This window comes from Vulpes vulpes, chromosome 10 (genome assembly GCF_048418805.1).
Source record: "Vulpes vulpes isolate BD-2025 chromosome 10, VulVul3, whole genome shotgun sequence".
In the NCBI taxonomy this organism is placed as follows: Eukaryota; Metazoa; Chordata; class Mammalia; order Carnivora; family Canidae; genus Vulpes; species Vulpes vulpes.
This window is the reverse complement of record NC_132789.1, coordinates 82,585,728-82,602,776: the sequence shown is the minus strand read 5'-3', so window position 1 is coordinate 82,602,776 and position 17,049 is coordinate 82,585,728. Positions and strand designations below refer to the sequence as shown.

The 17,049-nt window shown below is 46.3% G+C and overlaps 1 protein-coding gene across 2 annotated transcripts; it reads right to left on the bottom strand.

The window, feature by feature from the left end:
- Nucleotides 1-11,844: 11,844 nt before the first annotated feature.
- POU4F2 (POU class 4 homeobox 2) lies at nucleotides 11,845-15,360 on the bottom strand. Of its 2 annotated transcripts, XM_072725290.1 has the most exons (3): nucleotides 15,140-15,354; nucleotides 14,957-15,001; nucleotides 11,845-14,503 (listed from the first exon to the last, which is right to left on the bottom strand). In XM_072725290.1, the coding sequence occupies exons 1-3, from the start codon at nucleotides 15,235-15,237 to the stop codon at nucleotides 13,552-13,554; spliced, it is 1,095 nt and encodes a 364-aa protein (XP_072581391.1). In that variant the 5' UTR covers nucleotides 15,238-15,354; the 3' UTR covers nucleotides 11,845-13,551. The 2 variants fall into 2 exon arrangements, with proteins under 2 accessions (XP_072581391.1, XP_025873929.1); XM_026018144.2 differs by having other exon boundaries at nucleotides 11,845-14,493; nucleotides 14,953-15,360.
- Nucleotides 15,361-17,049: the final 1,689 nt, after the last annotated feature.

Here is a 17,049-nt window from a genome sequence, read left to right as displayed (position 1 = left end):
GGTTTGAATGTTTTTCTTTCAATATAAGATTCAATAGAGGGGAAGGAAGGTGCACAAAATCTTACTAAACTCCTGATAGCAGGATTCACAGATCCACTCAGGACTTGAATCAAAGGAAAGCTGATACAACCTACCAGAAAATCCAGGACAAAATGCAGCTTTCTAAACTGTTATTTATTCCTGCTACTGAAATTATTGTTGCACTCAGTTGCAATTTTCTGGCTGTGCTAATGGTTTTCTTTATTGTGTTACACTAACATAATCTCCTCCAGAAAGAAAATGACAAAATATATGGATTTTTAGATAAATAACTGAGGTAATTTATTGGCCTTTATGTTCTTCTGATGGGGTGGTTGATAGATAATGTAATAATATGTACATAATTAAGCGGGTTTACTGTACCTCAGTCAAAATAGGTTCAAGGGCAGTATCTCTGTCTTTCAGCCTATGGTTTTCTCAATGGATATTTACTTCCTCCACTCTGTGGAATAAAGGGAAGGCCCCAGGAAGTAAATGAGTAGCACTAAATATGAGATGGGGGTATGAAGAAGATAAAAGAAAACTGGCAAATTCTCTCATCAAGGACCTTACATCAGGGCCTATTTTTCTATGCTCCCCGCTCCCTCTCATAAGGTTCAGGGAGCCACAGTGAATTTGAATTGATGAGGAAAAAAAGAAAACACAGAAGACAAACATAGGCCTTCCCAAAGAAATGGATGACTTATGCCCAGGTCAGGGAGTGGGCCTTCAAAAACACCTCTTTGGGTCCAAGAGACCTGCTGTCAGAGAACCATGAAGGCTTCTGGGAAATCCTTCATAGTGAACTTGGTCACCAAATGGCCCCTTGCCCTGGCTTCTGGAGGTTGCCCATTCGAGGCATGGTGTAGTTGCTCTTCCAAACTCATCTAAATTACATCAATAACAGAGCGCACTCTTTAATGAGCTCTCAACTTTAAAGACTTGAAGGATATTAACAAGCCGCTTGACAAATGGTGCTTAGAAGCACATTAAAGATGCTGCTAATGGAGCGCATAATGACGGCTAATTTTCGATCAGATATAAATTAGAGCCCCAACAGTTATTTGCCTTAAGGACTTTATGTAAATGATTCTGTTCTGTATAAACTGAAAAGCGAAGAGAGCCTTGCCATTTTGGCAATCCTTGTGGATATGATTAATAGTTCTGCAACAGAACTGGGCAGAGACAACTGATGGCATTTCCATCTAAAAGTCAGTGTGTTTAGGTAGTAAATATGATATCTTCTAGAGTCCTGGGTGCTTCTTCAACCATGAGAGTAAAAATGTCCTTGGCATCTCCTTTGCATGGTGAAAGAGGTCCACAAAAGGGAACCTAGACTCAACTCCCTTGGACCTGTACCTCACACCCACCAAGACACCCAGAATAGACACAGGTCTTTCCTTCAGTAAGGTTCAGGGCTGCATTATATGCTCCCAAACCACATACCCCCATAGTGCCTGCAACGCCACAGACAACTTTCCTGGGAATCTAGGATCTACTGATCACAGTTTTAGAAACCTCTTACTGTGAAATCATATGACATCTCATTTCTAGCTTTGCACACAGTTCAGGTTCTACAAGAAGTGGGGAGGGAATGGGAAAAGGAAAGTGAGGAAGAGGAGGGGACAGAGAAAGATGATGGTTGGTAGGTAGGGGTGTGGTGGGAAGAAAAAGTGAAAAAGAATTCAAGAACAGAAGCAGTTCTGAGAGGTTAGTTTGGAGGAACTCTAATACCTACTCAATTTAAAGTGGAGGAGACATTTGTGGCTCTGCTTTTTTTTTCCCCCTTCCCTCCTGTGCTTCCCACATTATAAGTGTTAAGTATGTGAAAGGGTTTGGGGATTGATTCTTAAAATTGATTTCCATATGACCTGTTCCTGCTCTGACAGTTAAATGGGAAGGCTGGAAGAAGAGTTACTCTAAAATGGTGTTACCTGTGTCCACTTTCTGCTTTATCACGTCTACTAGGCATCAGTTGGGGCAAATGCCCTCTGTAACTCTGGGGTTGCTTAGAGCTGCTTCCAGCTGCAGTTTCAGGGATAGCATCCTTTCCTAAACAAGTGGAAAGAATTTGTTTAAGAGTTGAGTTTGCAAACCTGAAAAACAGACAACTCTAGCTTGTCAATGGCTTATTATAAAATACAAATAAAAACTCAGTCTTTCTGCTGCAGGAAAAGCAAGCGTTGCTGCATCTCAGGACAGTTTTCTCTGCCTTACACATGCAAGATAAATACGGATTTGGGGGGTCATTTTTATAAGCTACTCATGAGCTGTGTTAGAGTTCATATAGAAATCCTGCCTCAATAAGAGAGCTGTTTCTACTAGTGACAGTAGCTTCTAAGATTTCTTCATCTAAGCCATTTGAAAGATGAGAGTAATGAGAAGAGGGCAAGGGGAGGGGAAAAATGGAAGGGTGAGGGATTGAGCATTAAAGAGATTTCTCCTCGACTGATTAAATCATTTTATCTGGGAGTAACTGATACCTAATGGCCAGGAGTTAAATGGTGGAGAGTAGGGATGCTTCTTACCATCATTACTGAGTTATGAAGTAGTTTTAAATTGGGGTTCAATAAATACGATTATTCCCATCTTCCATTAATTCTATCTACTCCTCCCTCCAACGCTCTTCCCCAATCACACATACTTCTACTGCTAAAGGGACATTCAGGAAACATCTAGACATTTCTTCTACCCACTAGTGTAGGATTCTGAAGCAATGGGAGTAAGTGGAAAGAGCAGCCTCACCTCTCGTTTTGTCTGACAGCAAGATCCCGCTCCTCCCTGTTTTCCAACAGCTGGTTTATGCTCCGTGCTGATGCCAAAACTGGATGATAAAAATCTACTTTTGAAAAAAATAAAGCTTAGAGTTACGTAAATAACAAAATTAGTGACAAAAGCAAAGAATTCTGGTTTCACCCGGTTTTAGAAGGAATAGTAGCTGAGCTTTTCATTATGGGAAGCTGCGTTTGCCACATTTCAGCTCAGAAAGTGAGATTTGCTTATCCTTCCACTTTTTTCCTCCTGCCCAGAGTATATAGTTCGAGTCACCTTCAGGAAATTTTGCGATTTTATTTCTAGTAAACAAACGCATGTAACCAAGATGAATTACCAAGTATCTGGGTACTTGGGGTTCTCATGGATCTAATTAAGAATACTTGATGAAATGGGACTGGTTTGGTTCCCCCACGCTGTGCCCTTTCTATTTTATTACAGCTTTCCTTTCTCTTTTGTGTGTCTCCACTGTCTCCACTGGGGAGAGGGCAGATGTGGTCATTCTTTGCATTTCTCCCTCTCCCTGGGGAAAGGTAGAGATTACTCTCCTATTAACCACCAATCTCCCTTCACATTCCCTCTTTTTTCTTGTTCACCTCTCAAACTCTGAGTGAATCCCAGGGAAGAAAAAATAAGTCTTGCTGAAAAGGAAGGCAGCATGAAAGGGGAAAAAAAAAAATCAATGAAATGATTTAGGAAATAGAAGAATGGGCCCCTCTGACAATACTGTAATTAAAAGCTCTCAGGACTGCAAAGTGAAAAGTTGATGAAAGAAAGTGCAAGTTGCCAGCTGATTCTTACTTAACACATTTAGGACCGGTTCACGAAGTTAGAGACGTAACTTAAGGATCTGACCGCAATCGCCTTCAAAAACAAGTCCTCTCTTGAAAGGAATCAGAACTCCTAGTTCAGCAGCCAGGGACTGGGTTCTCCTCCTCCACTCATCCTCCACCTCAATGACCAAAGACTCTGGAGAGGGAGGAGAAAGTGGTGGCTTTTTTTCTGGTCCCAGGCAAAGAAGTGGTCACTCCAGGTACCAAAAAGGAAAGTTAGCCAGATCTCTCATTGTTAGTTAGAACCTCCAAGTTGGTACCAAAATGGGACTTCAAACCCTTCAAACCAGGGAGCCTGGTTGCCCTCTCTGGAAGCTACCACAAAGTTCAGGAGAGCTCACGGCCTGAAGCACTGAATCCTGATTCCAAATGGAATACTCCATCTAATTCTGGCCCCTCGCACTCCTGGACCCAGCTGTAGGCAGGCCTTACCCCATGTCCTTCCTGGCAGTCACGGACTCTACCTTTGAAGCCAAAGGTGCTACAGCCAAAAAACACCAAGTTTTGGCTCTGTGTAAAGGTAGGACTGGCAGGAAGGACACCTATGACAAATAGAAGGTCAAAGCCAGTTAGGTGCACTTAAAAAAAACACGAAGGGAGGTGAGTCTCAAGCACCTTCCAGTCCAACCATTTGCTTGGGCTACAATAAGAGGGAGAGATTTTGAGTGATTTTGAAAAGTTTCATCCAAGTGTGCTGGCACCCAGGGAATGGCCCTGTATGTACCCCCTGTGTCAGTTTATGAATATCCATCTATCTGTTAGTGTTACCTGGATGACAAGTTTCCAGAAAATGACAGAGTTGAAGTGGAGGATCTCTACCTCTCTTGGGGTCTATAGCTTTAGGCCAAGCCTGCGGAGGCTAGGATGTACTCTGGGCAGAGGTATGCACCCTGGCTTTGCTGCGCGACAGGGCCCTCTAGGCCTCAGAGGATGGTCTACACCAAAGAAGAGATACCTCACACCCACCTTCCCCACTTCCAGGTTAATGAATAGAAGTCCATGGATTTAAAACAAGGAAATTGAGAGACCAGGATTGGGGCAGGGGTGGCTATTCTGGGCAGAGGTGAGGGGAATTCCCCAGGAAAACTTACACTTCTATATCTGGCCCCTGGACCGCTGTTGAATTTGGAGGATGAAGTGACTGCTTTTTCCAAAGAATTATCTCAAGCTTCCCACCATGTACACACTTCCATCACCTCACACACCAGGCCAATAATTCCCTAAACCAGACCTAGTCTGTCTCTGGAAATCAGGGAGCCTTCACCACCATTTAACCAAATTGCACAGAGAATACAGACTGCCATTTAGCAAAAGCCTGGTGTCCCTTTGGGAAAGTAGGAGTATCTGGCCCTACGTTTATTAACCATCTATCTTCCAGTGAGCCCACCAATTCAGAGTCCCCCAGGCCTTCTGAGAATAACAACACTGCCTGAGTCATTCACACAGAGGGTGTTGATTTAAGCCTTTCAATCACTCTCAAGCCCATCAGTAACTTGTTTTTTGTTTCTGTTTTTCTTTTTTTTAATCAAACCGCATTGATTTAACAGGATGACTCTGATGGCATCTTAGAATTCCAGAAGCCAGTTGGCTTCTTTCAAAAACATTTGATACAGACCTCTCATTTCCTTGTCGCCTCATACTATACAGGGAAACCCAGGAGCTACAAGAGAACCTCTCCACCCCATCAAAGAAAACAAAAACAAAACAAAAAACACTCACCAATACACGCAAATAAGACTTTGACTATGCTCCCAGGGTCCAGAAAATGGGGAGGTTAGGGGACAGAGGAAGGAGGAAGTATTGTATTTATGAAAAATTATAACACACATGTGGGAACCCCGACCCGGACACTCTCCGGCTTCTGTTAGCTGGAGCAAAGTCGGGGAAGGGGGGAGGGCGCTCGCTTTCCGCCGAGTGACAGCTGGAGTGATGGCTGCAGACCCGGTGCGGAGGTGGGGCGGGCGAGGCTGGGGGGGCAGTAATTACCAGCCCGGCTCCCGCCTCCCTCCTTGAGAGCCAACGCGTTCTCCTCGCGCGTCCAGCTGCGCGCCCGGCTTGCTGCTCCGCCTCGGGGCATCCAGAAGCCTGAGTAGGGGGTGGGGGAGTGCTAGAGGACTTCAGATCGAGGTTCCTAAAAGGCTTCTAAACTAGAATGTCCCTAAGGTCCCATCCTCACAGGTCTACCGAGTAAAGGCAGAGCGGTGACTGCTCGGCGCCCAGCATCCCCCAACCAGCCTGCCCGCTTTAGGACGCGGCCAAAAGTGAGGGTGGCAGCGGCGACGCCAAGGGGGGAGCAGGCCCGAAACGGTGGTCTATGCGATCCGGCTGCCTGGGACCCCAACTCTCCCCGCGGGGCGAGGGGAAGGCTAGGCCAGGTCCCAGTCTATGCCCGGCACCTCCCCGCCCGGTCCGCAGAAGCGCAAATCAGAAGGTGCAGTAGCTCCTTTGGGCCCCAGAGCCCTGAAGTTAAGTGCACGCCAAGGCGTCGGCGCGGGGAAGGGCGGAGAGAAGCGTGGAAGAGTAGGGGCGAGGTTCTCCACCTCCTCCCGCCGCCTCCCTCCCGCAGGCTGCAAGCCTCACGTAGTCTGGGATTTTTTCAGAATAATTGATGGGTCCAGTTCTCCAGAGCTTTCCCGGTGAGAGCGCGGCGGACCGCGCTAGAATTTAAATAGACGTGATTAGTAAAATGCGAGGGGGCGAGGCGCCCGGGCCTCCTTCTCGCGGGTTCCCGGCTGCGCGCCTGGCAAGCAGCCTGCTCCCGGGGCTCTGGGGGCCACGCGGGGCCAGGGCCGGCGAGGCCGGCGCGGGGGGACCGCTCTGCCCCTCCCACCCCCACCCCCACCCCACCCCCACTCCTACGGACTCTGGCCCTCACGCCCTCCCAACCAGCTTCTCACCGAGGTGCACCCGGATCTGGAGGAGGGAACTTGGGGCTGGCATGCAACCCAAGGCCCGCGACGTGCAAAGTGGTGCTAAGCCCCAGCCGAGGGTGCCAGGATCTTGACTCCTCCAACAGCGCCAGCGCGGCCGGGCGCGCGCCAAGCCTTAGCCCTGAAAAGCCAGCAAAGCCTCTCGGTAATCGCTTTCCCCACACCCTGCTTCTCACACACACAGTTCTCTTTCTGTACCTCCGCCCTCACCAGTTGTTTTCTCTCCAGGTTGCGGAGCCTACGCAGCCAGGGCCTCGGAACTCAAAGCACCCTCCACTTACCCAAATCTCTAGGAAGGTCCCCTCGACAAAGAAGTGACCTACGCTGGGAAAAGCCTTCGCCTTCGCTGACTCTCCTATCCCTATCTCATCGATTTGTTCCTGAAAAGGGGGCTGTGCATTCTTATAACATCTACAGCCAATTAATATTGCATTAACTCTATTTAAAAAAAAAAAAAAACAAAAGCACCAGAATACTGCACCCTATCAAAGCCATCTATTATTCACGGAAATGTAATTGGAGACCTAAGATATGTGTTACGGGCCAATGGAGGAAAACAGAATCGTGACAATATTTCAGAGAGGAAGGGGATCCGAGGGTATCTAATATTTAATTTCAAATCTGTGGTTTTCTAATTCGAGATTAAAAGCAGTCACGTCTTTGAAGCCAGACAGTTGGTATAAATGTACAGTTAAAATATTCTATTCCACGGTCCCTAGACAGAGCTCTCTGCTCGTCCCAGGCTTCATTAAATTTTTATTATCATCCCAGACTAGAGCAGGGAATGAGCGGAAAGACTGTCCATCTAATTGCAATTGATAAAAAAAGCAGCTCTTTAGATTTCCCTCCTCATTTTAATATATTAACTGCAGTTTTCTTCGTATGTCCAGTCTTTCCCAACCCTGTGATACACACAATCACTTTATCACACAGATACATTTTCCACTTCCTACAGGCACCAGGCTTGGCTGTCTTCTCTGCCCTTTGAGAAGGCCTTGGGGGGTTGGTGGGAGTGGAGAGAGAGAGAGGGTAGTGGAGGCTGGCTTTGGAAAGTGATGCTATATGAAAAAGAAAAAAAAAAAAGGTGACATCAGTTTCTTGAAGCATCTGGCGGAAAGATCAACGAGAGACAACATTTGCACTAAGCTGGTTCTTCCTGTGGCAAGATGAAAGCATATTGTTACCCAAACAAAACAAACAGATTATTAGACTGGGCTGCACTTTTCGACAGCCTTTCCACTCTGTGGGATAAAAGCAGAGTAATATTTTCATTTTATTTCTTTCTTTCTCACTGCTACCCCCATCTCTCTCTCTCTCTCTCTCTCTCTCTCTCTCTCTCACACACACACACACACACACACACACACACACCTCAAAACATTTTTTCTTCTTGAGCCTTCTTCATGTGTTGCTAATCTGACTGTCATACCACATGACTGCAGATGTGTGTGTGTGTGTGTGTGTTCAGGGAATCTATCTCAACAAGGGTGCTTTAAATTTTTTTGAAACTGGTGTAAATAAAGCTTTTCATCTGCGGGCCTTGAAAATACAGGATAAAACCCACAGTTTGCTCTCTGAGCAGCTTCCTATTATCACATCGCCACTTAATTTTATTTCTATTCTCTCCAAGTTAAATAGAAAGACTAGCTCACAAGGGAGCTGCCATGTGCCTACAGACTGGGGATGTCAAGCAGAGAGACTCACTGTGCAAAGTTAATTTCAATTCCCGAGGAGGATTTCACATTCCGGCTGGCTCTGACCCACAGTAATTAGCTGAGATAACTAATGATTACTTACTTATTCCTTGTAATTATCTGGATTTAATAATTTGCTGTGTAATTTATTAATTCACTCATAATAGCTTTTCAGTACTGGGAGAGGCTCCTTTAAAGGGGCAACGCAGGAAAAATTTAGTGATTTTTTTTTTCTCATTGCCATAAATCTGTCTCCTGACAAATGTAGACTTCAGGAACATTTCTATCATCATAACTATCCGGGAACCTTTGTCTTCCTTTTTTGTCCTATCAGAATACCAATCTAACTTTTTTTCCCCTTCTATTGCAGCCCCTCCCTCCAAGGCCAACTGAAAAGTGAAGTACAGTTTTGAGTTCTAATGTACACCATTTACCTGGAGATATAAATTGTTTTTACCAAACAATTTACCAAACAATTTAAAAGGTAAATTTCGAAAATTATTGCCATGGCATGGTTGGAAAAATTTAAGTTTTATCCTCTGAATAATACACCTTTTAAAATCAAGTGGATTTTAAAATGTCTTTTCCACCATGTCCTCAAGAGTGTCCCCAATAGATAGATCAAAATGAATTCATTTAAAGCTTGAAATACAACATTTTTATGCCCCCAATTCCAAGTCTCTTGGCAAAGAGAGGCTTCAGAATCTGTCCTTGACAGTAAAAATAGTTATGTATAGTTATTTATTTTTAAAATACACTTTATAGAAAGTAGAAGAGTATTATATGGACCGTAAATCATAATTATTTCACTTGATTTTTCATATTTCCATTCTTTTTCCCCAAGCTACGTGTCAATGAGATGTAATCCGACGAAGAACTGACCAACTATTTAATGTTAAATATCCAAAGGAAGCTGCACTTTTTCTGGATAACATCAGAATACAATTGGTATAGAGAATACTCAGATATCAACCAGCACTTACATGATCTTTGCTGTTAGACATTTATTCCATTATAGTTTAGATTTAGATGATTGCATTGAACCAAAAGATTGGATCATTTGCATTTGGAAAAGTTTAAAAAAATAAACTGCATAGTTCTGAAATGTCAAATTGAAGATGACTAGGTGTGCTAAGTCAATTCATAAAATATCTCTTTCTAACTAAATAGTAATTGTGGACCTTGGAGAAAAAAATTAGGAAATGAGTCATGAATGCTAATGAAATTATTTCATTGATATGACAAGGCTCTTTACCCACAATTTGCTTTTTATCTACCTCAGTATTTTGAAAGCCAATACAAAACAAATATCTCTTAGCCATTTATACAGGATTCATTCTGTTCTTACCTTTACTTTCTTCTTTAAGACCAATCCTTGTCTCTCCAAATCCCTTTGGTTTGTTTTGATATATCTCTGCAACTCTCACTAATAAAAACTTTCAGAATATATTTCTTTTTTAAAATTCTGATTTTTTCCATAAAACAAAAACATTTAAGTAAGCTTAACTAATGACTATAGTTTCCATCTTATAGGCAAGAAGGTTTCATTTACTCTCATAATAACATAGAGAAGATGTAGTTCAAACTGTGATACAGTTTTAAAAGTGCAGGAACATGGGAGACAAAAAATACTTAGTGAACGAGGGGGAATATATAGGCCTTCACTCTCAACTGTTGAAGTAAATGGATAGTTAACATTATGTCATTTTTGTCATAAAAATCTTGGACAAACATGTGTACATGAAAGCTACCATGTACATCAAATTCACTAAAGAATACCTGTTTTATTTCTGTCAATATATTTCCCAATTTCTACTACTTTTACAGTTTTTTTCTCTTCGTGTAAAGATGTTATATTTGTAGAAAGAAAACACTAGCGCACCTGTCAGTCTTCGAATGGACTCCCCTTTCTCTTAATGCACGTATCCTAGACTTAGATAACAGCCACATTGGGGGGAAAGGGGGTTACTTACTAAAGAAAATGTTAATCCTAGATCAGCAAGGTTGGCTTGCTACACACTCAAGCCATTTAACTTATTTTCTCCACTTTGGAAAAAGTAAGCTGAAAGTTCTCCAGCTGGCTGACAGGGCTTGGTCAAACCTGTGGTGGAGTAGGACTAAGTTCTGTGGTTACTATCCGTGGTGCTGAAATCAGGACCTAGCTGTAATGAGGTAAGGGCTGGCTATTTGAAAAGATTTTTCAAGAAAATTGAACCTAGGAATAGATGGCAAAGTAGATGGGACTTTCAACCTCCAAAATATAAGAATAAAATTAAACCATCAATATCACTGTATCTGGATTCACAATTCTTTTAAATCCCAACAAATTTCAGTATTTCCTTTAGCATCTATACAATATATCTCATTGTTTCTAAATGGACACACAGATTTTGTCTCTTCCAGTGTCTTCCTTATTTAAGTTGTATAAAAAGAAGCCCCTCCACTTACTATCCATTAACTCTAACAGGTTTTTTTTTTTGTTACATCTGAAAATCATGTTCTCTAATGACATTTAATCCCAACTTGAGCCACTTATAACAATTTTCATTGACTCATGGGACATTTCCTAACTTTATCTTCAAAATAAGAAACATGCCCCAAAAGTTCCATATTAGGTCACAGCTTGGAGTAGCAGAATTTCCCCTATAGGATCCCCCTTCCTCTTGTTGGACCTATAGATTAGTAAAGTGTTCTTCCTCTTGTAGGACCTATAGATTAGTAAGGTGTTCTCATCATTAATAATGTAAATATCTAAACCAGAGCTTTCTCGAAAAAAAAAAACACCTTTAAAAACCTAATATGTTGGCTTAAAATGGGTGGGGAAGTATTTTTAAATGAGGATTAAAAATTTTAAAAAGTTTGTATGTCAAAGGGCAGAATTTCTTTGTGCCAGATCACCATTAGATTTCCACCAACTCTGATGTCTGAGTGAGTGATAGAAAGGGGGTTAACTCTACTCCTTCCAACCACTCAGGATTTCTTCCTCCACCCACTTTCCCTATTACAGAATGTAAGTTGGTGTAAAGGTTATGGAAATGGAGGAAGAGAGAGAGAGGAAGAGATGTACTTTACTTTATAACCCAGTAACCTAAGTGCTCCCTGCTCTGGTTGGGACACTGCTTTCCAAGAGTGCTGACTGAACTGAAAATTATGATGGGCCAGCCCCTAGGCCTCAACTAGGGTGTCCTACCCCCAGAAATAGGCCTCTTGCCACACCCAGTCTCCCAGTGCTGCTGAAAACTAAACAGAGTTCCTTTCTTCCTTTTACCCATGTAATACCCTTGCTCACAAAGATTCTCTTTGCAGAATTATCGCAGATCTGGAGAAGAGATTCAAAGGGAGGTATGTAGAGCCAAATATCACAGTCTCATGTGGACAGAAAAGCAAAGCACCCTGTAAGATGAGCTCTAGCTATTAGAGGTCTATTATAAACCCTGTTCTTTTGCACCTTCCTAGAGAAACAGCCCCTACTAAATCCAAATCAGACTATGATAGCAACTCTATAATAAATCAAAATGCTCCTGCTTTTAAAAAAAATCCCCCATCAAAATAATTTCCATATAAATGACTGAAAACAACATCACATTTTAAAAGCCATTTAATTTTAATAGTATATTTTAATGAAAAAAACAGCATACTTTGCCAATAAAACATTAAAATCATCTTTTCAATGAAAGACAATCAAACAACACCAAAAATAACTTAATACATTACCATAGTAAATAAACCATCTATTAACAAAAAGAAAAAAGAAACAAGAAAGCAGATCATATACAGAACTCAAGACTTCAGAGAGCCTCAAATGGAACAGCAATACAGCAAAATTTGTAAGAATATATCTATATGTGCATCATTTTGAATGGAATATTTACAATAGATAAGGTACCAGTCACCATGTACCTAATTTGTTGTTGTTCCAAAAGAATTCTACCAAACAATGTGAATTTACAAGCAGTGCACTGTCTTTCTTATAGTTCAGATTAGTTTTTCTACAAACAAACCTCCAAAAGGAAAAACTGAAGGATTCTTGTAAATGTTAAAATGTAATCAACAAAGCAATTGAAAACAAGAAGATTGAAATACCTTGGTGGAATCTTAGAATCTGGAAGGGCAAACACCAAGTGGCAAAATGCACCTAAAGCTAGAAAATGATGCATCATAGTCATGCTTCCAATTGCTTCACTTCTTTTCTTCCATTAGAGGTGTGTGTGTGTGTGTGTGTGTGTGTGTGTGTAATGGTGAGTGAGAGCGCGCGTGTGTAGTGGGGACAATGTGGGAATCCCCCATTAAATATGTAACAAAGTAAACAATACTTTGGACAGTGAATCAGGTCTACACGATTAAGACATCCATTACTGAGTGTCGACTCACAAATCAGAACACTACCAGTAAAAACAAAGAAAAAAAACAATCGTCATTCGAAGTGAGAATATACAAATAGGCCAAAAGGAACACAGTTTAAGAGGAGAGCCATAAAAATTCAATAAACTCGTCAAACATAAAATTGTTTAACTCCACTAGCCATACGTTTCCCCCGTTTTTTAGACTAAAGTTTAATTAATTAGAATGTGCACAAATTAAGTTGCTAGAGAGATAAATTAATAATTTACAGAGGGTTGTTCGGCAATAATCTAATAGCTTTCAAGATCAGTGAACACAGCAGGCGCAACTCCTTTCTTAAGCATTAACACTTGGGAGAGGGAGAGGGGGGTAAGAACCACAATAAAAATATATATATAATATACAGTGTAAATGCAGAAAATCTGCCATCTTTTTTTTTTTTAATTCAAAATACTTTAGAGATGTCTCTATCACATTAAGCATCAACTCTAGTTTAAAGTTTCAGTCCTGAATCGATTTCTATTTCTGAAAAATAGCTGCAAAGTGTACTTTTAAACTTGAACAAGGGCGATGTCTTTAGGAATAAAAACAAATCTTACTTGATCATTTTGGGGGCCTTTTAAAAGGCTGTCTCGTCTGCCTTTCTGCAAACAGCCAGCTCCAGACTTCCTGCGAAGAAGCCGAGGTGCCTTTTCCGGATGGGGTGGGGTCAAAGGGGACAACTTTGCTACAACTTGACAAATCCCTTCTTTTGTTTTTCTTTCCTTTGAGAAACCGTTTCACCTTCTCACCGGGCTTGGCCTTTGCTCGCTCGTGCGCTCGCTCTCCAATCCTCCCTTTCTCCGGATTCACATTTACTGGAATTGCTTCTGGTAGCCAAAAGTGGAAAGAAAAGAGGCAGGAGAGAGAGGGAGGGAACAGAGGGGATGAGGAGGGGCTGTCCCTGGAGAGACCCAGGGTCTCCTAAATGCCGGCAGAATATTTCATCCTTTTCTGTTTCTGCCTCTGGTTGCAGAACCAGACGCGCACCACGTTTTTCTTAAGGTCCAGCTTCTCGGCGATGGCGGCGATCTTCTCGGAGGAGGGCCGCGGCTGGATGGCGAAGTAGGCTTCCAGCGAACGCTTCTCCGGCGCCGCGATGGACGTGCGCTTGCGCTTCTTCTCCGCGCCGTTGAAGAGCTCGGGCTTGGTGAGCTTCTCACGGTGGGACTTCTCGGCCTCCTCGAGCCACGCTTGCAGGATGGGTTTGAGCGCGATCATGTTGTTGTGCGACAACGTAAGGGACTCGAACCTGCAGATGGTGCTCTGGCTAAGCGAGCCCACGCCGGGGATCTTGAGGTTGGCCAGCGCGGAGCCCACATCAGCCTGGGTCACCCCCAGCTTGATGCGTCGCTGCTTGAAGCGCTCGGCGAACGCCTCCAGGTCCCGGGGGTCGGCGTCCACGTCGCTCATGCAGCCCATGTGAGAGGGCAGCCCGTGCGCGTGGGCCATGCTGAGCGCCGCTTGGTGCATGGGGTTCATGGTGGCCATGTGCGGCGCGTGAGCTGGCGTGGACACCACGGCGCCGTCGGGGCCCGCCATGGCACCCAGGGCCAGCCCGGGGCTCAGGTGCTCCAGCAGCTCGCCCTCAAGCGCCTGATGCGGCTGATGGTGGTGGTGGTGGTGGTGGTGGTGGTGGTGGTGCGTGCCCGCCAGCGCGGACGGATGCGAGATGGGCACCGACGAGGAAGAGGCAGCCGACGTGCACGGGATGGTGTTCATGGTGTGGTAGGTGGCGTCCGGCTTGAAGGGGCTGTGGTGGGGCGGGTGGTGGTGGTGGCTCTTGCTCTGGGAGACGATGTCCACGGCCGCCAGAGCCTCGGCGCGGGCCAGCAGGCTCTCATCCAGCCCGCCGAATATATTGCTCTGCAATTGCAAGTAAAAGGCACACATTACGCTCAGCAGGGAATTGTGCGCACTCTCTCCGGAAGCCCCGGCACAGCGCTCGACAACGCCGCCGCGCCTACAACATTCCCAGCACGTTAAAATAATAATAATAATAATAATAATAATAATAATAATAATAATAATCCTGAAAGTAAGCAGGTGAGACGAAGAGGAGGCAAGCCACTGAGAGAAGCCGAGTGCACGAGGAGGAGGAAAGTAAGCTTGCAAACACAACACAACACAACACGCGCACAGGCAACATCCCAGGTCATAAAAATTAATATGAAAGAAAAGACCCGCTGAATACATAAGAGAGAGAGGGGGGAAATTGGTTGGAGGTGTGGGGTGATTTGCTGTGCAGACATGAAAAAAACATCAAGCAGATAAAGGGGGCTGTCAAAATGTGCCTTTAAGCGTTGATTATGCAGGAATACGCACCGGTGGGGTTGGAAGACACGCTCTCCGCATCGCCTCCGAGCCCCCGCCGCTGCTGCCGCTGCTGCCACTGCTACTCGAGCTGCTGCTACGGCCTCCGCCGCCCCCGCCGCTGCCGCCGCCGCCGCCAGCACTGCTCGAGCTGCTAGGGGAGCTGGCGGAGGGCGCCGCGGGCGCGGAGGAGCCGGGCGAGGCGCTGTGCAGTGCGGAGTACTTGGGCTCCACGTGCAGGCTGCCGCCGTGCGGCATGCTGAACGCCTGCTTGCTGTTCAAGGACATCATCATCATTTTCCCGGTCCGCCCGGGTGCTCGTCCTTAGCGCACGCACTGGTCCCGCCTGCCGGGACCCTCTGGAGAAGTGCTGGGTGAGCGCAGGATCGGGGAAGGGCAATGCAAAGTTGCGCTCTCCCGCAGCCGCTCCCAGCTCTGTGCGCCTTGCGGGGACCACGCGCTCCTCCTCCGGCTCCGCCGTCAATCTGGGGGGTTGCTGGGTTCGGCTAGGCGCTGGCTGCAGACCTGGGCGCCCGAAACTGCCCCCGCGCCTCGCGGCCGCCGAGTTATACTCCCTCTCCCCGCGCCTGCCCCCTACCCCCGCCCTCTCTCCCTCCCTCCCGCGCGCCTCCGCCCTCCCTGCCTGGAAGCGCCCGTCTCTCCTGCTAGGATTCTAGCTTCGCCCCTTCTCCCTCTTTGCTCCCTCTGAAGTCAGGTCGGTTCGGCTCTCCCGACACCCTCCCCCCTCTCCCCGCCGCGCCCTCCACCTCCCCTTCCGGCCCCCGCCCGCGCGGTGAGGCCGCCGCCCCTTGCCGGCGCCCCGCCGCTCTCACTCACTTGGGTGTCCCAGCTCAACCCCACCCCACCGTCCGGGTCTGCGCTCCAGCGGCCGGGCCGAGCTCAGCGCCGGCCTCCAGCCCCTCCTGCTTCTTCCGCCTAGTCTCCGCCGCGCAGGGAAAAGAAACTCCTGAATAAAGTTGGGGCCAAGCCAGCCTTGGGTGGGCTTTTTACCCCAGACTATTTGGCACGTTTCTTACCTGGTTACTTCCCCCGTCCTGCTTACCGCTAAGTTCCAGGCCTCCGCCCCCACTCGGCCCGCCCCTTCCCGCGGCTCTGGTGACCCCGATCTCCTGCTCCCCGCCAAAGGAGAGGACGAGGGTGCTGCCCCCGATCCAGCGCCTCCGCGCTGCTCTGCGCTTCCGCCCGGTGCACGCAGCAGCTGGCGCTCGGCGCTGCGCCCCCTCGGCCCGGCGGGTGCCTGGTGCCGAAGAGACATGGGGTCGACAGGGCTGCAGGGCTTTCTCTCACTCGGTTTCTCGCAGCTCTCAGCGGATTGGACAGCCACGGAGCCAGCTCGGATCGCCTGTGCGCATGCGACTCCCCCCCCCCCAGCCGCCCGCACCCCCCCCCCGCAACCCTGTCTACTCCCCCTCGCCCCAAACCGACACACACTCCTCTTCACCCTCTTTTCTCTTCCTCCACATCTTCCTCCTCCTCTTCCCCGTATCCAAGTTCAGTGTGAGTTGGGTCTTGGGCGGATCCACTGGCAAATCCTGCCACTGATTTTATTATTCTTCATTAGCCACAATCAAAAGAGGAAGGGGCAATTGATGGAGGGAGAGGCAGGGCCAGAGATCACAGAGCGCATGTGCTGCTGAACACCCACACGCACCTCAACACACACACATGCACACACACACACCCTCAGGGGTTGGCACAAGCCCCACTTATCTTCATTTCCACAGCCGCTTGGCGCAGAGAGCCTATTTTTAGCCAACACTTTGCTCACACTTCTGTCCCAGTGCAGACCACTCTTCTTAGAAGTGGACACACACTCTTAGTTCAAATTGTAAAAGCAGGAGACAACCTTTCCTACACACACACACACACACACACACACACACACAAACGCATATGCATCACCTTCCCTCCAACCCGCTCCTATCTTCTACTTCCCTCGATGTTAGGGGCTGCTGTCACCTCCCCAGAGGTGGAAGGAGTAGAGTAGAGCCGAGGGTGAGGAGGCCCTGAGACTGGACACTGCAGTCCGCGGGTGGCCTGACCCGGACCAGGGTGACTGGGCGCAGGTGCAGGCACAGGGTGCCTGGG

What these genes read in the sequence shown, in the direction of transcription:
- POU4F2 (XM_026018144.2), bottom strand. Translation starts at nt 15,237, where the DNA reads ATGATGATGATGTCCTTGAACAGCAAGCAGGCGTTCAGCATGCCGCAC. An exon ending in CGTGTCTTCCAACCCCACCG is followed by an intron (nt 14,494 to 14,952) that starts GTGCGTATTCCT and finishes TTGCAATTGCAG; the next exon opens with AGCAATATATTCGGCGGGCT.